Below are 23,342 nucleotides of genomic sequence, written 5' to 3' on the forward strand. Positions count from 1 at the left end.
TAACCCTAGAGGTACATTTTCAAAATTGCAGTTTCAAGTTTGTACATCTTTTTGATAGTGTATACAAGTTTCTGTTTATATGATTAATTTGTGCTGTGACTAAGCTTTGACCATGTAAATAAAGCCAGAAGTTTGGATTACAATTTGGTTGTCTTTGTTTACAAGCGTTGCCAACTGTTTCTGCATGGCTGTGAAAGTTTCTGGTGACTTTTATAAAAAGATTACTTTTTTGAATTATTAAACTTGTATTCAGTGTAACACTGCCAATCCTCTCTGCTTCACCATTGGACAATACATCTTTGAACATGCACAGAGAATCAAAATAGACCATAGCATGTTAGTGTGCCTCATAATGAAACGTACTATTTTGCATCAGACTTAACCGTGAAGAACTACACCAGAAACTCAATTTACCAGCACCATCACAAACTAGTTCTGGCACTGATCTGCAGCGAAGTGCACAGCACAGACTGATCGTTAGAGATGAACTGCACTGCCTCATTCTCAAGATTTTCAGAAAAGTTTACCTCTATCTACTAAAAATCTGTCTTTGTACCTCTAGATTCTGTCAATTTGAAAATCTGAATCATCGAATCAATGCTGCTGGCTGACCCGGTGGGATATAATAGCCATAAAACACTGTGAGATGATCAGCTTCACTTTCAGACCTGGAAGATGAACTGTGAACCCAATTCAAGTTTTTTAATGATCACTGCCAATTGCAAAAACCCAATCCCCTTTCCTCAGCAAACTGACATGGTTCATTTAATAGTTGGAAGTCTTAAAAGATTTTTCTTATTAGTCATCAATGTCTGGAAGGATGATAAAGTTGCTTTAAACTATTGACAGTATGAAAGCAGTTTCCTAATCTAGTCAGATTAGGAAGTTGCTAATACAGACTGTCAGGCTAATTAACACTAATCCTGCCTAAAGTCACCACATTTTAACCCCCCCCCTCCCCCCCCCCACACACAGGAACATAAGTACCAATGACACAGACAGGATGCCAGCTATTTTATTTTATTGTAAAGCAAATTACCGTTAACAAAACAGACAGTCAAAGACAGGTTTGGAATCATTAAACGATGTACATTGAAGGACTAGATGGTCCTTGCTCAGGAATGAATTCGGACTACACGTGGCCCCACAGAGACCAAATCAGAGCACAGTGGTAATGTAAAGGACAAGAGGGGTGAATTGTGAAAGACAAAGGATTTACACAAGTTCTTCTCCCTCCAGGCTACAGCTTACCACAGGAAATCTGAGGCAAGAGTTTCACTTTGTGCCCAAGCAGTGGTGAGGTGGGAGCTCCAGACCCAGAGCAGCTCAGTAGAGCCAGCTGAAGGCACAACTAGTGTAGTTGACAAGCTCATCATCTTTAAACCACAAGGAAATTTCCTTGTTGGCACTCTCCACCGAGTCACTGCCATGGATGATGTTCCTTAAGAAGAGGACAGAGTCAGAAAGTGACTATACACTTCATACACGCTATTGTTTCACATCTGCCATCATGCGAAGATAACTCACTTGCTGACATCAATACAGAAGTCTCCTCTGATGGTTCCAGGCTTAGAATCAGCAGGGTTAGTCTCTCCCAGCATCACCCTGCCTGTCTTCACCACACCCTTGCCTTCCCACACCTGAAGCAACCATGACAGATAATGAGGTTAAGATCTGACCTTGAACTGTTGACATGCATACATACATAGAGTCTTACCATGGCAACCACTGGACCAGACCTCATATAGTTGATGAGAGTAGGAAAGAATGGTCTGTCCTTTAGGTCAACATAATGCTTCATCAGGAGGTCCTCAGAGGCCTGCAGCAAAGAAAACAAGGCAGTTTCGTAAATGTTCACTTTCACATCCTAATTTGTGAGTCATCATTTGTACTTCATTTCACTCGCTGCTTTGCTGTAATACTTGTAATTTCAGATGAAGCACTCTAATTGTAGTGTAGGGGTCTCGAACTCCAGTCCTCAAGGGCCGGTGTCCTGAAACTTTTCCATGTGCCCCTGCTGCAACACACAATTAGTAGCATACAATGCAGCCATTTGATTCATGTTACAGCAGCTCATGAGTGAATGAACATGGTGCAATCAAAGTACTGTTAGAAGTACACTTTTCCAAACACTTACATTTACTCGAGTAGGGTTAGGGGTTGCCATTTCAGCATGTAGTCAAGTTCTATAATGACCTAATTCAGGTGTGTTGCAACAGGGACACATGTTTTAAGACACCAGACCTCGAGGACTGGAGTTCGAGACCTCTGTTGTAGTATCACAGTAACTGTGTTGTCACCATATGTGTACTGATGCAGCTCTAGAAACTGCATTAGTACCCATTCGCTACTGCATATAATTGGCAACTTTATCAACATGTTTACCCCCAGCTTTTTAGCCGCAAGCAACAGACGAAGTCTGGGTGTAGAAACAATCACACCAATTTCTCAGAAATTGCATGGAAATTTAGGCCAGTACCATATCATCAGAACATGTTTATCACACCAACGCTAACAGGACAGATGTTTAAACAGAAATATTTAAGTGTTGCAGGTTTATAACTTAAGCAAACTTGATGTTCACATAAAGCAGCACCTTACCATATCAGGTTAAATGTTATAGGATCAGTAGACCTTAACAGCTAATTGGCTGTGCTTCACTCAGGAACAGATGAGTAGGCTAATCAGGCTTACCCATTACTTGGCACACTTACAATATCTGTGCATATGTTGCAGATGGTTAAAATGTTTTAAGGGCAAAAATGTTGACCACTATGATACAGTTTCACCTGTAAGGGTTGGATTCTTTCAGTCTATACTTACATGGAGCATCTTCATGCCCACCAACTTGAAGCCCTTCATCTCAAACCTTTTGATGACCTCACCAATGATGGCCCTCTGCACGCCATCAGGCTTAATGGCAATGAATGTGCGTTCCTTTAGCTCAGCCATGACTCTGAAAGAAAATAGACAAGAATGATGAAGACAAACAGGCAGCCTATGTGCTGCAGAAAGAACACGTCTGATAAGTTACTCACAGCACTTTACTGTATTTGACACAGTCAGCAGCGGGGCTGACTATGAGAGGACAAGATGCTGAGGGCATGGACCCCATTGTAAAGAAAATGCTAGTACAGCTTGCAACCTGGCTTAGTATGCATCTTGCTGTGATCATTTAAAGAGGACAGAAACTTGAACTAGCAGCCCCGCCCACACAGTGAACACATTGATCTTCATCATGCTGTCAAGACTCTGAATGTGACAGCGACTCACTGCTTAGGGATTTATTTTTTTTTAATAATTGGAGATAAATTACAGGGAAAATATTATTTTGGATATAACACCAAATTAAGATAATATTAGTTTTGACTGTTAACTGCTACAACAATGTGTGACAGGTCAAAGACACACATTCAAGCTTTAAAGCTCAACTCTAAATCGAGGGCTAATCTCCGTCTCCCAGTGCCACCTCTTCATGTGAGCAGTATTACCCAATGAGATCCATTCATTTATTCTACAATGCAGGGTCAAGTTCAAGCCTATTTGCAGCAGGCTCATTATTATTTCTGCAGGTAAAACTGACAATGTCCCCTGAATGTTAGCTTAGTATTTGAGGTTGTCTGTTTCACACAACTAAACATACATCGTTCCTGCACACTTTCTAAATACTGAAATGTATACAATTACTTTAAAAAGAATGTAACCTAAAACAGTTGTATTTAATGTCATTTCTGTGTTTTGCCATTCAAGATCATCTCTGGGCCATGTCTTGATATTCTTAAGTATTTAACATTTATAAGAATAAATGTTAAATATTTAAGAATATCCCGTTGACTACCGTCTATTTACTAATCTAAGTAAAAAATATTAGACATAAGAATGACACCCTTCACCCGGATATATAAAAATGACTTTGCTAAAAGCTCATTGCATCAGCTACTTTGTGATAGGACGGCTCTTTATGGCTCCAAATTACGTGACATTCTAAGTGAGAGATAGGATTAAACTATTTTTTGACAGATTGTAGGTCAGCAAGAGACTTCTAACAGCTTAAATTCCCGCAATCGCTTTTAGGAAAATACCGGAAATCTCTTTTGGCACAATACAGTTAACTCCTATAGGCTACTGACAAATCAAAATTCCTTGATAAATTTTCGAGCTTCACATATGTCACTCCTTTATTTGACGAATCGAGATGTCTGCCATAATTTAGACAATGGTAAAACGACACGCGGAAGGCGCTCTATTGGCATGTCGACGCGGTTTCACAAGCAAGTTTAAGAGGAGCGAACTGCACCCTGTTAACTACTAGTTGCCTTCATGCCTGAGCATCCAGTTTATGTCAAAACAGCGAGCTGAACACCTAACCCGCGCACCTTTTCACGAGTAGGCCCAAGCCTTCACATACACATGGTTTCTTTTGTTCACAGTACAGCGCAGTACCTTAAAAAGCCACGTTACGTTCCAGGATCGTACCGAAACCGCGTGCTATACTACTTTGTTAAGTATAGCAATTTACAAATTTCACCTGGACCTTTGACTGTACTGAGCGTAAAACAAACAAAAAAACCACCAATTTAACATCACTTTAATAAAAGCTCACTTCAGACATTTTACCATCGGTATTGAGAAAACAACCGACCGATGTTAACACCGATTTGTCATACCAGTGCATGTACCCATACGCTAACAATACCTTAACACGTAGAATCCGGGTAAGGGACAAACAGCAGTTACCACGGTTGACGTCTGCAAAGACCTACAGAGGGTGCGCAGCGGATTCTTATCCACGAAGGCGGAGACTTCGTACGACGGCGAGACACTAGGACAAATATGTCAAGTGTATGTACAATACTCCTCCTTGTGGTTGCTAGAAGTACCTCTTCAAAAACCCATATGAATAACAATATCACAAGTCAAGACAAAATGGTGAAAATCCGAACTAAAGCGTGCGCGTTTTTTTTTTTTTTGCTACATCCTCTTGCAGACCATTACATGGGGAAACCATTTGAATACAAGCGCGCTGACCCACACAGGTATGCACACGGGTGTTCACTGCTCATAGACTTAAATTACACCTTTCTTGGCTGCTACTTCAAAGCACATTGTGCGCTGTCTGTCCTGCGTGCTGCACAACAACATTGAATATTCAGTATTTACTGCTATTTACACTTAGCTAGATTAATGCGATGGTGTTGTGTTTAGTATGTTGCTTTGGGGTTTTTTTTTTGCTTGTTTTCTATTCTTCTTCTCTCAACAGGTGATCCAGGAGATTTTTTTCTCTCCCTTTCTCACTGTCCCTCTCCCCTTCTGTTTTTCTTTTCCTTCCTATTTCTTTCTCCCTTTCCTATCCCTCACTCATGTCTGTCCCGTCTGTAACATCTGAAAATAAAATATAATAAACAATAAAAACAAAGGTCGATCAAATGGACCAATACGGCAATGCCACGATGATCCATTTGGCAAAGTAAATCCATTGGGTATCCTTGTTGGTCTTCAGACAACAATTCTGACGACTAAAGAACCAAATGGGACAGGCAAAAAAAAAAACAACAACAACCTAATTTTACATCACAGGCCACATACAGCCCACTTTGAGTTTATGTGGATGGGACCAGTGAAAGTAATGTTTCAATTACACATGTAATCCTGAGATAGTTTATATTAAAAATAAATAAATGAAGTGCTAGTCTTTGTGTTTCAAATTTTAAAAAGTAATTTTGTAATATTACAAAAATCTATTATTTGATTACTCAGGTGTAGCTTGAAGGGCCAAGAAAATCTTCGTCAGTAGGAAAACCTTTAAAACTCATGAAAAAACAATTAAAAGTTCAACATTTCTGTTCTTCACATTTTCCTTCCAATAGTGCCATCTAGTAAGGTGGACTGGAGTCTGGCCCCCGGGCCTTATGTTTGACATCCCTGACTTAACCTGCCACATTGTCACATTTACATTATCACGTTGTATCATGTATGAGAGGTAGATTCATATAAACCACTGTGTCAGCATAGATCCTTTCAATCTGGAATAGCTGGTTTGGGGTTTTTTTGTACTTCAAGTTTTGTTATAATCAGCTAGAACAAAATTATTCAAATTATTTTAATGAAAATATAGACCAGTGGTGGCTAAAACTTAGATAAAGTCAGTTATGGGTCAGACTTTAAACTGAATAGAGACATGGCCATTTTACTTGTATATCAAAACCAACCTTTAACCACTATTAACCAGCCCTCCTTTATTGGGTATAACATTGCTTTCCTGAAGCTCAATCATGATGATCAGAATTTTTCAGTGTCAGTTAAATTATAAAGAAGAAAAAGGAAAAAAAAGAACGAAGTCTAACACAAATTCCAACGTAACTTACTGTAACAGTAAGAATCGCGTCGTCTGGGCGAAATGAGGTGTTTTGGTACAACTTCATAAAGATAACTGTAATTTTTAAAAGAAGACACAGACAAACATATTTCTGCATGAATACTATAGAATTCAGTATCCCTGTTGTTTGCTATCAGGATTTGCAGCTGTTTGATCTAAGATTTTCAAGTTATTCACAAAATGAAGAAGCGTTTTTCTTTAGGCGAGAAAGATAACGTATGACCCACTGAGAGTGCATGTGATGGTGAGAAACGCATTGTCTCTGTGATATAGGTGTTTGGGTACAACTTTATAAAGACAGCTGTACATCAGTGAGGACCTCACCTGGACACACAGCTGGTCAAGAAGGCTCAGCAGCGGCTGTATTTTCTGAGGAGGCTGAGGAAATTTGGTATGTTGGCCAAGATCCTCAGCAGCTTCTACAGCTGCACTGTGGAGAGCACATTGACCAGCTGCATCACTGCATGGTGCTATGCAGTGTTGGTCAAGTTACTTGAAAAAAGTAATCAGTAACTAATTACTGATTACTTCCCCAAAAAAGTAATCCCGTTACTTTACTGATTACTTATTTTCAAAAGTAATTAATTACTTAGTTACTTAGTTACTTTTTAAAAAACACGATTTACAACCTGAAGAGGTGATAAAGTGATAGATCTTTCACCCCAATTCTACTTTTTCTGCACAATCCATCATATAAAATGTAATCAAATGGAAAAGTCTCTTTTTAAAACTTGTTTTATTAGTTTTAATCTTTTAACTTTATGCATCAAGCAAAAATTTAATTATATGCAACATTCTCTGACTTGAATAAATTAGTTTAACATTTAAACCTATTTTCTGCACATTCCAGCACATAAAATAAAATATTTTTTGTGCAGAAAATAAATAAAGTCAAAGACTCAGCGGTCCTGTTGCTCCATTTTCACCTGTAAAGCAGGACTGCGGTAGGCGGAGGTTTACCCTGGTGCAGGTGTGCCGCGGTCAGTTGAAGAATCCGCGACTTTCTCTGTGAGTTTCCCATTACGTCGTTGCGCACTCGGTGCTTGCTCGGAAGTTTAGGGTTTTTTTTCGCTGTAAGAAGTTTTCTTCCCACGCACAATGGACACTAATGTTTTTGTCACTTTTTATGGAATCAAACTCAAAGTAAGGTCAGTACTTCCACGCTTTAAACGCTGCACCCTCATACTCTCTCCCACAATCGATACATGATCCATTGTTGATCTGCACACAGCTGTTGTCACTAACGGTGCACTCGCTTACGTCACTGTCGTGAGACATTCTCGCAAAAAATCACGGTTTTAGTAACGCAGTAATGCAGCGTTCCTACGGGAAAGTAACGGTAATCTAATTACCGTTTTTGCAATAGTAATCCCTTACTTCACTCGTTACTTGAAAAAAGTAATCAGATTACAGATAACCAGAGATGGTGATCTGGTAATCACCATCTCTGGTGCTATGGATTGCAAACAGTTGCAGAGCGTGATAATAACTGTGGGGAGAAGATCATCAGGGCTCCGCTGCCCTCTCTGCAGAGCATCTGCCAATGAAGAGTCCAGAGGAGAGCTGCCTCCATCCTCAAAGACCCCACACACCCCCAAAATGGACTGTTCACACTTAAGTCCTTGAGACGAAGGTTTAGAAGTGTGAAATCCAGAACATCCCGACTCAAAACTCCTTCTTCCCCACTCCTGAACAGATGACATACCTCAACTGCAATTTGCACATCAGGACAATTTGCACACTAAGTTCATTTTGCACATTGAGCTCCTTTATACATCGACATCTGCATACCTCACTTATCTTAACTTATTTATTTTTTGACTTATTTATTTATCTTCCACTATTTTTATGCTTATTTTATATCTTTATTTATCCTGTTCTTTTAACCCTTATCCATGGCATTTGTAGATGGACAGCAAAGGAAGAATGTCATTGAACAGAGAAATTATATTTCATATAATTGTGACATATGACAAAAAAAAGCTTTGAATGACAATAGATGCTTTGATTTGATTCTTATTAAAAGAAGACTCAGACACATATTTATGGCTTTACCTTATACGTAGATTTCAATATCCCCGTGCTGGGCAAGCAGGTTATGCAGCTGTTTGAGCTAAGATTTTCAAGTTATTCATAAAATGAAAACCTATACTTTGTGTCCGGCGAGAACTTCATTCAAATGCATGTAATTGCGAAAACCGCACTTTGCCTCATAGAATTCAGCATCTGGGGAAACAGGTTTTCCAGCTGTGTGAGCTAAGATTTTCAAGTTATTCACATAATGAAAACCTATACTTTGTGTCAGGCGAGAACTCCATTTAAATGCATGTAATTGCGAAAACCGCACTAACGTGGTGAAATAAAGCATAAAGTTACTCACAAAATGAAAACCTGTACTTTGTGTCGGGCGAGAACTCCATTCAAATGCATGGGATTGTAAGAAATGCACTAACGTGGTGAAATAAAGCGTTTTTGATCAACTTCATAAAGACAGCTGTAACTTTTTATAGAAGACTCAGACACACATATTTATGGCTTTGCCTTATAGAATTCAATATCCCCGTGCTGGGCAAACAGGTTTTGCAGCTGTTTGAGCTAAGATTTTAAAGTTATTCACATAATGAAACCTATACTTGGTTTCGGGCGAGTTCCCCATTCAAATGCATGGAAATTGCAAGAAACGCACTGTCTTGACGAAATAAAGCGTTTTTGTACAACTTCATATAAATAGGTGTAACTTTTGATAGAAAACTCAGATACACATATTTATGGCTTTATCTTATAGAATTCAATATCCCCGTGCTGGGGAATATACTTTGTTTCGGGCGAAACAGTATCTATACGTGGATGGCCTCAGCCAGCAACGCAGGCCCTGGTGAAATGAGGATGGTATCAGCCAGCAGAACAGACCCTTGTGAAATGAGGATGGTATCAGCCAGCAGCACAGGCCTTGGTGTGGTGAATATGGCCTCACAAGGAGCACTGGCCCTATTGTAATGTGGATTTCCTTGTTTAACATTACTGTCCCTGGTGAAGCATGGATGGCATTGGTCAGCACCACACACCCTGGTGTAATGTGAATAGCCTTAGTCTACACCACTGGCCCTGCTGAAGTGGAGTGAAGATGGCCTCACAGGAAGCAATGTCCCTGGTATAATGTAGTTGGCCTCAGCCAGCAACGCAGGCCCTGGTGTAATGTGTATGGCTTCAGCCAACATCACTGGCCCTGGTGAAATGTGCATGATATCGGTCAGCACAACAAGCCCAGGTGTAATGTGGATGTTATTGGCACAGCAAAGGCCCTGGTGCAATGTGGATTGCATCAGCAAATAGCACAGGCTCTGGTAAAAATGTGGATGGTAACGACCAAAACCACAGGCCCTGGTGTAATGTGCATTGCATCAACGAGTAGCACAGGGCCTGGTGAAATGTGGATGGTCTCGGGTATTAGCACAGGCCCTGGTGTTGTGAAGATGGCCTCACAGGAAGCACTGGTAGTGGTGTAATGTGGATGGTCACAGCAAACAACACTGGCCCTGGTGAAATGTGGATGGCATTGGCCAGCAGCACAGGCCCTGGTGTGGTGAAGATGGCCTCACAGTGAGCACTGGCCCTGCAGCAATGTGGATTGAATCCGCAAGTAGCACACAATCTGGTAAAAATGTGGATGGTAACGGCCAAAACCAAAGGCCCTGGTTTAATGTGCATGGCATCAACGAGTAGCACAGGCCCTGGTGAAATTTAGTTGGTCTAAGCCAGCAACACATGCCCTGGTGTAAAGTGGATGGCATCAGCCAGAAAAGCAGGTTCTGGTGAAATAGTAGATGGCCTCAGAAAGCAGTACAGGCCCTGGTGTGGTGAAGATGGCCTCACATGAAGCACTGTCCCTGGTGTAATGTGGATGGTAGAAGCCGGCATCACAGGCCGTGATGTAATGTGAATGTCCTCAGCCAGTAGCACAGCCCTAGTGTATTGTAGATCGCATCAGCCAGCACCACAGGCCCAGGTGTAATGTAGATGACATCAGCTAGTAACGCAGGTTCTGGTCAAATTTACATGGCCTCAGAAAGCAGTATAGGCCCTGGTGTGGTGAAGATGTCCTCACAGGAAGCAGTGGCCCTGATGTAATGTGGATGACATCAGCCAGAAGCAGAGGCCCTGGTGAAATGTAGTTGGCTTAAGCCAGTAGCACAGGCCCTGGTGTAATGTGGATGGTATGACTCAGCAACGCGGTCCTGGTGTGGTGAAGGTGGCCCTAGAGGGAGCACTGGCCCTGGTTTAAGGTGTATGGCCTTAGACAACACCACTGGCCCTGGTGAAATGCGCATGGGATTGGTCAGCACCACAGGCCCAGGTGTAATGTGGATGGCATCAACGGGCAGCAGAGGCCATGGTGGGGGGAAGATGGCCTCACAGGAAGCACTGTCCATGGTGTAATGTGTATGGCCTCAGCCAACACCACTGGCCCTGGTGAAATGTGCATGATATCGGTCAGCACCACACACCCTGGTGTAATGTGAATGGCCTCAGCCCACGGCAAAGGCCCTTGTTTGGTGAAGATCACCTCACAGGAAGCACTCTCCCTGGTGTAAAATGTATGGCCTCAGCCAACAGTACAGGCCCTGGTGTGGTGAAGATGCCCTCACAGGAAGTACTGTCCCTGATGTAAAGTTTATGGCCTCAGCCAACAACAGTGGCCCTGGTGAAATATCGATGGTATTGGCCAGCACCACAGGCCCTGGTGTAATGTGAATGTCTTCAGCCAGTAGCAGAGGCCCTTGTGTATTGTGGATCGCATCAGCCAGCAACACAAGCCCTGGTGAAATGTGTATGGTATCAACGAGTAGCACAGGCCCTGATGTGGTGATGATGGCATCACAGGAAGCACTGGCAGGGGTGTAATCTGGATGGCCTCAGCCAACAACACTGGCCCTGGTGAAATGTGGATGGTATTGGCCAGCACCACAGGCCCTGGTGTAATGTGAATGGAATCAACGAGTAGCCCAGGCACTGTTGTAATGTGGATGGCCTCATCCAACAACACTGGCCCTGGTGAAATGTGGATGGTATTGGCACAAGCCCTGGTGTAATGTGAATGTCCTCAGCCAACACCACTGGCCCTGGTGTAATGTGGATGTCATCAGCCAGTATCAAAGGCCCTTGTGTTTTGTGAATGTCATCAGCCAGCAACACAAGCCCTGTGAAATGTGGATGGTTTCGGACAGCAAAACAGGCCCGGGTGTAATGTGGATGCAATCAACGAATAGCACAGTCCCTGGTCAAATGTAGTTGGCCTCAGCCAGCAACGCAGGCCCTGGTGAAAGGAGAATGGTAAAAGCCAGCAGCACAGGCCCTGGTGTGGTGAATATGGTCTCACAGGGAGCACTGGCCCAGGTGTAATGTGGATGGGATCAGCCAGTGGCACAGGCCTTTGTATATTGTGGATTGGATCAGCCACCAAGACAGGCACTGGTGAAATGTAGTTGGCCTCAGCCAGTAGAAAAGGCCCTGTTTTAATGTTGATGGCCTCATCTAACAACACTGTCCTTGGTGAAATATGGATGGTATTGGTCAGCATCACACACCCTGGTGTAGTGTGAATGGCCTTTGCCAACACCACTGGCCCTGGTGAAATGTGCATGATATCAGGCACCACACGCCCAGGTTTAATGTGGTTGGCATCAACGAGAAGGAGAGGCCCTGGTGGCGTGAAGATTGCCTCAAGGGAAGCACTGTCCCTGGTGTAACTTATCCACATTACACCAGGATACATTACACCAGGCTTCTACCGGCCTGTGATACCCGTACAAGCCGGCATCAAAGGCCCAGGTGTAATGTGGATGACATCAACGAGCAGCAGAGGCCCTGGTTGGGTGAAGATGGCCTCACAGGAAGCCCTGTCCCTGGTGAAATATGGATGGTATTTGTCAGCACCACTGGCCCTGGTGTAATGTGAATGGCCTTAGCCAACACCACTGACCCTGGTGTAATGTGGATGGCATCAGCCAGTAGCACAGGCCTTTGTATATTGTGGATGGGATCAGCCACCAACACAGTCCTTGGTGAAATGTCAATATCCTCAGCAAGTAGAACAGGTAATGTGGATGGCCTTAGCCAACACCACTGTCCCTGGTGAAATGTGCATGATATCGGTTAGCACCACAGGCCGAGGTGTAATGTGGATGGCATCAACGAGTAAAAGAGGCCCTGGTAGGGTGAAGATGGCCTCACATGAAGCACTGTCCCTGGTGTAATGTGGATGGTAGAAGCCGGCATCACAGGCCGTGATGTAATGTGAATGTCCTCAGCCAGTAGCACAGGCCCTAGTGTATTGTAGATCGCATCAGCCAGCACCACAGGCCCAGGTGTAATGTGGATGACATCAGCTAGTAACGCAGGTTCTGGTCAAATTTACATGGCCTCAGAAAGCAGTATAGGCCCTGGTGTGGTGAAGATGTCCTCACAGGAAGCAGTGGCCCTGATGTAATGTGGATGACATCAGCCAGAAGCAGAGGCCCTGGTGAAATGTAGTTGGCTTAAGCCAGTAGCACAGGCCCTGGTGTAATGTGGATGGTATGACTCAGCAACGCGGTCCTGGTGTGGTGAAGGTGGCCTTAGAGGGAGCACTGGCCCTGGTTTAAGGTGTATGGCCTTAGACAACACCACTGGCCCTGGTGAAATGCGCATGGGATTGGTCAGCACCACAGGCCCAGGTGTAATGTGGATGGCATCAACGGGCAGCAGAGGCCATGGTGGGGGGAAGATGGCCTCACAGGAAGCACTGTCCATGGTGTAATGTGTATGGCCTCAGCCAACACCACTGGCCCTGGTGAAATGTGCATGATATCGGTCAGCACCACACACCCTGGTGTAATGTGAATGGCCTCAGCCCACGGCAAAGGCCCTTGTTTGGTGAAGATCACCTCACAGGAAGCACTCTCCCTGGTGTAAAATGTATGGCCTCAGCCAACAGTACAGGCCCTGGTGTGGTGAAGATGCCCTCACAGGAAGTACTGTCCCTGATGTAAAGTTTATGGCCTCAGCCAACAACAGTGGCCCTGGTGAAATATCGATGGTATTGGCCAGCACCACAGGCCCTGGTGTAATGTGAATGTCTTCAGCCAGTAGCAGAGGCCCTTGTGTATTGTGGATCGCATCAGCCAGCAACACAAGCCCTGGTGAAATGTGTATGGTATCAACGAGTAGCACAGGCCCTGATGTGGTGATGATGGCATCACAGGAAGCACTGGCAGGGGTGTAATCTGGATGGCCTCAGCCAACAACACTGGCCCTGGTGAAATGTGGATGGTATTGGCCAGCACCACAGGCCCTGGTGTAATGTGAATGGAATCAACGAGTAGCCCAGGCACTGTTGTAATGTGGATGGCCTCATCCAACAACACTGGCCCTGGTGAAATGTGGATGGTATTGGCACAAGCCCTGGTGTAATGTGAATGTCCTCAGCCAACACCACTGGCCCTGGTGTAATGTGGATGGCATCAGCCAGTATCAAAGGCCCTTGTGTTTTGTGAATGTCATCAGCCAGCAACACAAGCCCTGTGAAATGTGGATGGTTTCGGACAGCAAAACAGGCCCGGGTGTAATGTGGATGCAATCAACGAATAGCACAGTCCCTGGTCAAATGTAGTTGGCCTCAGCCAGCAACGCAGGCCCTGGTGAAAGGAGAATGGTAAAAGCCAGCAGCACAGGCCCTGGTGTGGTGAATATGGTCTCACAGGGAGCACTGGCCCAGGTGTAATGTGGATGGGATCAGCCAGTGGCACAGGCCTTTGTATATTGTGGATTGGATCAGCCACCAAGACAGGCACTGGTGAAATGTAGTTGGCCTCAGCCAGTAGAAAAGGACCTGTTTTAATGTTGATGGCCTCATCTAACAACACTGTCCTTGGTGAAATATGGATGGTATTGGTCAGCATCACACACCCTGGTGTAGTGTGAATGGCCTTTGCCAACACCACTGGCCCTGGTGAAATGTGCATGATATCAGGCACCACACGCCCAGGTTTAATGTGGTTGGCATCAACGAGAAGGAGAGGCCCTGGTGGCATGAAGATTGCCTCAAGGGAAGCACTGTCCCTGGTGTAACTTATCCACATTACACCAGGATACATTACACCAGGCTTCTACCGGCCTGTGATACCCGTACAAGCCGGCATCAAAGGCCCAGGTGTAATGTGGATGACATCAACGAGCAGCAGAGGCCCTGGTTGGGTGAAGATGGCCTCACAGGAAGCCCTGTCCCTGGTGAAATATGGATGGTATTTGTCAGCACCACTGGCCCTGGTGTAATGTGAATGGCCTTAGCCAACACCACTGCCCCTGGTGTAATGTGGATGGCATCAGCCAGTATCACATGCCCTTGTGTATTGTGGATGTGGTCAGCCAGCAACACAAGCTCTGGTGTAATGTGGATGGCAGGACCAAGCAAGTCAGGCCCTGGTGAAATGAGGATGGACTCAGCCAGCAACAAAGGCCCTGGTGTGGTGAAGATGGCCTCACAGGGAGCACTGGCCCTGGTGTAATGTGGATGACATCAGCCAGTAGCACAGGCCTTTGTATATTGTGGATGGGATCAGCCACCAATACAGGCCCTGGTGATATGTAGTTGGCCCCAGCCATGACCACACCCTGGTGTAATGTAAATGTCCTAAGCCAGTAGCAAAGGCCCTGGTGTAATGTGAATGACCTTAGCCAACACCACTGGCCCTGGTGAAATGTGCATGATATCGGTCAGCACCACAGGCCCAGGCGTAATGTGGATGGAATCAGCTATCACCACAGGCCCTGGTGAAATGTAAATGTCCTCACCCAGTAGGACAGGCCCTGTTGTAATATGGATGGCCTCAGCGAACAGCAAAGAACCTTGTGTGGTGAAGATCGCCTCACAGGAAGCACTCTCCCTGGTGTAAAATGTACGGCCTCAGCCAACAACAGTGGCCCTGGTGAAATGTGGATGGTATTGGCCAGCACCAAAGGCCCTGGTGTGATGTGGATGGCCTCAGCCAACAGTACAGGCCCTGGTGTGGTGAAGATGCCCTCACAGGAAGTACTGTCCCTGATGTAAAGTTTATGGCCTCAGCCAACAACAGTGGCCCTGGTGAAATATCGATGGTATTGGCCAGCACCACAGGCCCTGGTGTAATGTGAATGTTATTGGCACAGCAAAGGCCCTGGTGCAATGTGGATTGCATCAGCAAATAGCACAGGCTCTGGTAAAAATGTGGATGGTAACGACCAAAACCACAGGCCCTGGTGTAATGTGCATTGCATCAACGAGTAGCACAGGGCCTGGTGAAATGTGGATGGTCTCAGGTATTAGCACAGGCCCTGGTGTTGTGAAGATGGCCTCACAGGAAGCACTGGTAGTGGTGTAATGTGGATGGCCACAGCAAACAACACTGGCCCTGGTGAAATGTGGATGGCATTGGCCAGCAGCACAGGCCCTGGTGTGGTGAAGATGGTTTCACAGGAAGCACTGTCCCTGGTGTAATGCGGATGGCCTCATCCGACAACAGTCGCCCTGATGAAATGTGGATGGTACTGGCCAGCACCAAAGGCCCTGGTGTAATGTGAATGTCGTAAGCCAGTAGCACAGACCCTTGTGTATTGTGGATCGCATCAGCCATCAACACAAGCCCTGATGAAATGTGGATGGTATCAACGAGTAGCACAGGCCTTGGTGAAACGTAGTTGGCCTCAGCCAGTATCACATGACCTGGTGTAATGTGGATGGGATGAGCCAGCAACGCAGGCCCTGGTGAAATGAGGATGGCCTCAGCCAGCACCACACACCCTGGTGTAATGTGAATGGACTTAGCCAACATCACTGGCCCTGGTGAAATGTGCATGATATCGGTCAGCACCACAGGCCCAGGTGCAATGTAGATGACATCAGCTAGTAACGCAGGTTCTGGTCAAATTTACATGGCCTCAGAAAGCAGTACAGGCCCTGGTGTGGTGAAGATGGCCTCACAGGAAGCAGTGGCCTTGATGTAATGTGGATGGCCTCAGCCAGTAGCACAGGCACTGTATTGATGTGGATGGCATGAGTCAGCACCACATACACTTGTGTAATGTGAATGGCCTTAGCCAACACCACTGGCCCTGGGAAATGTGCATGATATCGGTCAGCACCACAGGCCCAGGTGTAATGTGGATGCTCTCAGCCCAGGGCAAAGGCCCTTGTGTGGTGAAGATCACCTCACAGGAAGCACTCTCCCTGGTGTAAAATGTATGGCCTCAGCCAACAACAGTGGCCCTGGTGAAATGTGGATGGTATTGGCCAGCACCACTGGCCCTGGTGTTATGTGGATGCCTCAGCCAGTGGTACAGAAACCTTGTATATTGTGGATCGCATCAGAAAGCAACACAAGCCCTGGTGTGGTGATGATGGCCTCACAGGAAGCACTGGCAGTGGTGTAATGTGGATGGCCTAAGCCAACAACACTGGCACTGGTGAAATGTGGATGGTATTGGCCAGCACCAAAGGCCCAGGTGTAATTTGAATGTCCTCAGCCAAAACCACTGGCCCTGGCGTGATGTGGATTGCATCAACGAATAGCACAGGCCCCGGTGTAATGTGGATGGCTTGAGCAAGCAACGCAGGCCCTGGTGTGGTGAATATGGCATCACAGGGAGCATTAGCCCTGGTGCAATGTGGATGGCCTCAGCCAGCAATGCAGGCCCTGGTGTGGTGAGTATGGTCTCACAGGGAGCACTGGCCCTGGTGTAATGTGGATGGCATCAGCCAGTAGCACATGATCTGGTGTAATGTGGATGGCATGACCAAGCAACGCAGGCCCTGGTGAAATGAGGATGGTATCAGCAAGCAGCAAAGGCCCTGGTGTTGTGAATATGGCCTCACAGGGAGCAGTGGCCCTGTTGCAATGTGGATGGCATCATCCAGTAGCACAGGCCTTTTTATATTGTGGATGGGATCAGCCACCAATACAGGCCCTGGTGATATGTAGTTGGCCCCAGCCATGACCACACCCTGGTGTAATGTAAATGTCCTAAGCCAGTAGCAAAGGCCCTGGTGTAATGTGAATGACCTTAGCCAACACCACTGGCCCTGGTGAAATGTGCATGATATCGGTCAACACCACAGGCCCAGGCGTAATGTGGATGGAATCAGCTATCACCACAGGCCCTGGTGAAATGTAAATGTCCTCACCCAGTAGGACAGGCCCTGTTGTAATATGGATGGCCTCAGCGAACAGCAAAGAACCTTGTGTGGTGAAGATCGCCTCACAGGAAGCACTCTCCCTGGTGTAAAATGTACGGCCTAAGCCAACAACAGTGGCCCTGGTGAAATGTGGATGGTATTGGCCAGCACCAAAGGCCCTGGTGTGATGTGGATGGCCTCAGCCAACAGTACAGGCCCTGGTGTGGTGAAGATGCCCTCACAGGAAGTACTGTCCCTGATGTAAAGTTTATGGCCTCAGCCAACAACAGTGGCCCTGGTGAAATATCGATGGTATTGGCCAGCACCACAGGCCCTGGTGTAATGTGAATGTCTTCAGCCAGTAGCAGAGGCCCTTGTGTATTGTGGATCGCATCAGCCAGCAACACAAGCCCTGGTGAAATGTGTATGGTATCAACGAGTAGCACAGGCCCTGATGTGGTGATGATGGCATCACAGGAAGCACTGGCAGGGGTGTAATCTGGATGGCCTCAGCCAACAACACTGGCCCTGGTGAAATGTGGATGGTATTGGCCAGCACCACAGGCCCTGGTGTAATGTGAATGGAATCAACGAGTAGCCCAGGCACTGGTGTAATGTGGATGGCCTCAACCAACAACACTGGCCCTGGTGAAATGTGGATGGTATTGGCACAGGCCCTGGTGTAATGTGAATGTCCTCAGCCAACACCACTGGCCCTGGTGTAATGTGGATGGCATCAGCCAGTATCAAAGGCCCTTGTGTTTTGTGAATGTCATCAGCCAGCAACACAAGACCTGTGAAATGTGGATGGTTTCGGACAGCAAAACAGGCCCGGGTGTAATGTGGATGCAATCAACGAGTAGCACAGTCCCTGGTCAAATGTAGTTGGCCTCAGCCAGCAACGCAGGCCCTGGTGAAAGGAGAATGGTAAAAGCCAGCAGCACAGGCCCTGGTGTGGTGAATATGGTCTCACAGGGAGCACTGGCCCAGGTGTAATGTGGATGGGATCAGCCAGTAGCACAGGCCTTTGTATATTGTGGATTGGATCAGCCACCAAGACAGGCACTGGTGAAATGTAGTTGGCCCCAGCCATGACCACACCCTGGTGTAATGTAAATGTCCTAAGCCAGTAGCAAAGGCCCTGGTGTAATGTGGATGGCATCAACAAGCAGCAGAGGCCCTGGTGGGGTGAAGATGGCCTCACAGGAAGCACTGTCCCTGGTGTAATGTGTATGGTAGAAGTCGGCATCACAGGCCCTGATGTAATGCGGATGGCCTCAGCCAAAAGCACAGTCCCTGGTTTGGTGAAGATGGCCTCACAGGAAGCACTGTCTCTGGTGTAATGTGAATGGCCTTAGCCAACACCACTGGCCCTGGGAAATGTGCATGATATCGGTCAGCACCACAGGCCCAGGTGTAATGTGGATGGCCTCAACCCAGGGCAAAGGCCCTTGTGTGGTGAAGATCGCCTCTCAGGAAGCACTCTCCCTGGTGTAAAATGTATGGCCTCAGCCAAAAACAGTGGCCCTGGTGAAATGTGGATGGTATTGGCCAGCACCACTGGCCCTGGTGTAATGTGGATGGCCTCAGCCGGTAGTATAGAAACCTTGTATATTGTGGATCGCATCAGAAAGCAACACAACAGGCCCTGGTGTGGTGATGATGGCCTCACAGGAAGCACGGGCAGTGGTGTAATGTGGATCGCCTAAGCCAACAACACTGGCACTGGTGAAATGTGGATGGTATTGGCCAGCACCAAAGGCCCAGGTGTAATTTGAATGTCCTCAGCCAAAACCACTTGCCCTGGCGTAATGTGGATTGCATCAACGAATAGCACAGGCCCCGGTGTAATGTGGATGGCTTGAGCAAGCAACGCAGGCCCTGGTGTGGTGAATTTGGCATCAAACCTATACTTTGTTTCGTGCGAGTTCCCCATTAAAATTCATGTAATCGTCAGAAACGCACTGTCTTGGCGAAATAAAGCGTTTTTGCACAACTTCATATAAATCGGTGTAACTTTTGATAGAAGATTCAGATATACGTATTCATGGCTTTATCTCATAGAATTCAATATCCCCGTGCTGGGCAAACAGGTTTTGCAGCTGTGTGAGCTAAGATTATCAAGTTATTCACATAATGAAAAGTACTTTGTGTCGGGCGAGAACTCCATTCAAATGCATGTAATAGCGAGAAACGCACTAACGTGGTGAAACAAAGCGTTTTTAATGGTCTTCATAAAGACAGCTGTAACTTTTGATAGAAGACTCAGAAATACATATTTATGGCTTTATCTTATAGAATTCAATATCCCCGTGCTGGGCAAAAAGGTTTTGCAGCTGTTTGAGCTAAGATTTTCAAGTTATTCACATAATGAAAACCTATACTTTGTGTCGTGCGAGAACTCCATTCAAATGCATGTAATAGCGAGAAACGCACTAACGTGGTGAAATAAAGCGTTTTTAATGGTCTTCGTAAAGACAGCTGTAACTTTTGATAGAAGACTCAGAAATACATACTTATGGTTTTATCTTATAGAATTCAATATCCCTGTGCTGGGCAAATAGGTTTTGCAGTTTGTCGTGCGAGAACTCCATTCAAATGCATGTAATAGCGAGAAACGCACTAACGTGGTGAAATAAAGCGTTTTTAATGGTCTTCATAAAGACATCTGTAAGTTTTGATAGAAGACTCAGATATACGTATTCATGGCTTTATCTTATAGAATTCAATATCCCCGTGCTGGGCAAACAGGTTTTGCAGCTGTTTGAGCTAAGATTTTAAAGTTATTCACATAATGAAAACCTATACTTTGTTTCGGGCGAGTTCCCCATTAAAATTCATGTAATCGTCAGAAACGCACTGTCTTGGCGAAATAAAGCGTTTTTGCACAACTTCATATAAATCGGTGTAACTTTTGATAGAAGATTCAGATATACGTATTCATGGCTTTATCTCATAGAATTCAATATCCCCGTGCTGGGCAAACAGGTTTTGCAGCTGTGTGAGCTAAGATTATCAAGTTATTCACATAATGAAAAGTACTTTGTGTCGGGCGAGAACTCCATTCAAATGCATGTAATAGCGAGAAACGCACTAACGTGGTGAAATAAAGCGTTTTTAATGGTCTTCATAAAGACAGCTGTAACTTTTGATAGAAGACTCAGAAATACATATTTATGGCTTTATCTTATAGAATTCAATATCCCCGTGCTGGGCAAAAAGGTTTTGCAGCTGTTTGAGCTAAGATTTCCAAGTTATTCACATAATGAAAACCTATACTTTGTGTCGTGCGAGAACTCCATTCAAATGCATGTAATAGCGAGAAACGCACTAACGTGGTGAAATAAAGCGTTTTTAATGGTCTTCGTAAAGACAGCTGTAACTTTTGATAGAAGACTCAGAAATACATACTTATGGTTTTATCTTATAGAATTCAATATCCCTGTGCTGGGCAAATAGGTTTTGCAGTTTGTCGTGCGAGAACTCCATTCAAATGCATGTAATAGCGAGAAACGCACTAACGTGGTGAAATAAAGCGTTTTTAATGGTCTTCATAAAGACATCTGTAAGTTTTGATAGAAGACTCAGATATACGTATTCATGGCTTTATCTTATAGAATTCAATATCCCCGTGCTGGGCAAACAAGTTTTGCAGCTGTTTGAGCTAAGATTTTAAAGTTATTCACATAATGAAAACCTATACTTTGTTTCGGGCGAGTTCCCCATTCAAATGCATGTAATCGTCAGAAACGCACTGTCTTGGCGAAAGAAAGCGTTTTTGTACAACTTCATATAAATAGCTGTAACTTTTGATAGAAGATTCAGATATACGTATTCATGGCTTCATCTTACAGAATTCAATATCCCCGTGCTGGGCAAACAGGTTTTGCAGTTTGTCGTGCGAGAACTCCATTCAAATGCATGTAATAGCGAGAAACGCACTAACGTGGTGAAATAAAGCGTTTTTAATGGTCTTCATAAAGACAGCTGTAAGTTTTGATAGAAGACTCAGATATACGTATTCATGGCTTTATCTTATAGAATTCAATATCCCCGTGCTGGGCAAACAGGTTTTGCAGCTGTTTGAGCTAAGATTTTAAAGTTATTCACATAATGAAAACCTATACTTTGTTTCGGTCGAGTTCCCCATTCAAATGCATGTAATCGTCAGAAACGCACTGTCTTGGCGAAAGAAAGCGTTTTTGTACAACTTCATATAAATAGCTGTAACTTTTGATAGAAGATTCAGATATACGTATTCATGGCTTCATCTTATAGAATTCAATATCCCCGTGCTGGGCAAACAGGTTTTGCAGTTTGTCGTGCGAGAACTCCATTCAAATGCATGTAATAGCGAGAAACGCACTAACGTGGTGAAATAAAGCGTTTTTAATGGTCTTCATAAAGACATCTGTAAGTTTTGATAGAAGACTCAGATATACGTATTCATGGCTTTATCTTATAGAATTCAATATCCCCGTGCTGGGCAAACAGGTTTTGCAGCTGTTTGAGCTAACATTTTCAAGTTATTCACAAAATGAAAAGTACTTTGTGTCGGGCGAGAACTCCATTCAAATGCATGTAATAGCGAGAAACGCACTAACGTGGTGAAATAAAGCGTTTTTAATGGTCTTCATAAAGACAGCTGTAACTTTTGATAGAAGACTCAGAAATACATATTTATGGCTTTATCTTATAGAACTCAAGGTCCCCGTGCTGGGCAAAAAGGTTTTGCAGCTGTTTGAGTTAAGATTTTCAAGTTATTCACATAATGAAAACCTATACTTTGTTTCGTGCGAGTTCCCCATTCAAATGCATGTAATCGTCAGAAACGCACTGTCTTGGCGAAATAAAGCGTTTTTGCACAACTTCATATAAATCGGTGTAACTTTTGATAGACGACTCAGACACACATGTTTATGGCTTCATCTTATAGAATTCCATATCCCTGTGCTGGGCAAACAAGTTTTGCAGCTGTTTGAGCTAAGATGTTAAAGTTATTCACATAATGAAAACTTATACTTTGTTTCGGTCGAGTTCCCCATTCAAATGCATGTAATCATCAGAAACGCACTGTCTTGGCGAAAGAAAGCGTTTTTCTACAACTTCATATAAATAGCTGTAACTTTTGATAGAAGACTCAGACAAACATGTTTATGGCTTTATCTTATAGAACTCAAGGTCTCCGTGCTGGGAAAACAGGTTTTGCAGCTGTTTGAGCTAAGATTTCCAAGTTATTCACATAATGAAAACCTATACTTTGTTTCGGTCGAGTTCCCCATTCAAATGCATGTAACAGTGAGAAACGCACTGTCTTGGCGAAAGAAAGCGTTTTTGTACAACTGCATATAAATAGCTGTAACTTTTGATAGAAGACTCAGACAAACATGTTTATGGCTTTATCTTATAGAACTCAAGGTCTCCGTGCTGGGAAAACAGGTTTTGCAGCTGTTTGAGCTAAGATTTCCAAGTTATTCACATAATGAAAACTTATACTTTGTTTCGGTCGAGTTCCCCATTCAAATGCATGTAACAGTGAGAAACGCACTGTCTTGGTGAAAGAAAGCGTTTTTGTACAACTTCATATAAATAGCTGTAACTTTTGATAGAAGACTCGGATACACATGTTTATGGCCTTATATTATAGAACTCAAGGTTCCCGTGCTGGGAAAACAGGTTTTGCAGCTGTTTGAGCTAAGATTTCCAAGTTATTCACATAATGAAAACTTATACTTTGTTTCGGTCGAGTTCCCCATTCAAAATGCATGTAACAGTGAGAAA

At 44.6% G+C, this 23,342-nt stretch overlaps 1 protein-coding gene across 1 annotated transcript; it reads right to left on the bottom strand.

Annotated features, from left to right (window-relative positions):
* Positions 1-999: 999 nt before the first annotated feature.
* On the bottom strand, positions 1,000-4,852 carry nme2a (NME/NM23 nucleoside diphosphate kinase 2a). Its single transcript, XM_080873460.1, has 5 exons — positions 4,697-4,852; positions 2,824-2,956; positions 1,718-1,819; positions 1,528-1,640; positions 1,000-1,441 (listed from the first exon to the last, which is right to left on the bottom strand). The coding sequence occupies exons 2-5, from the start codon at positions 2,950-2,952 to the stop codon at positions 1,327-1,329; spliced, it is 459 nt and encodes a 152-aa protein (XP_080729586.1). The 5' UTR covers positions 2,953-2,956; positions 4,697-4,852; the 3' UTR covers positions 1,000-1,326.
* Between the last annotated feature and the right edge of the window lie 18,490 nt (positions 4,853-23,342).

The sequence above is a fragment of the Rhamphochromis sp. 'chilingali' genome (genome assembly GCF_963969265.1).
Source record: "Rhamphochromis sp. 'chilingali' genome assembly, chromosome: 22".
Taxonomy (NCBI): Eukaryota; Metazoa; Chordata; class Actinopteri; order Cichliformes; family Cichlidae; genus Rhamphochromis; species Rhamphochromis sp. 'chilingali'.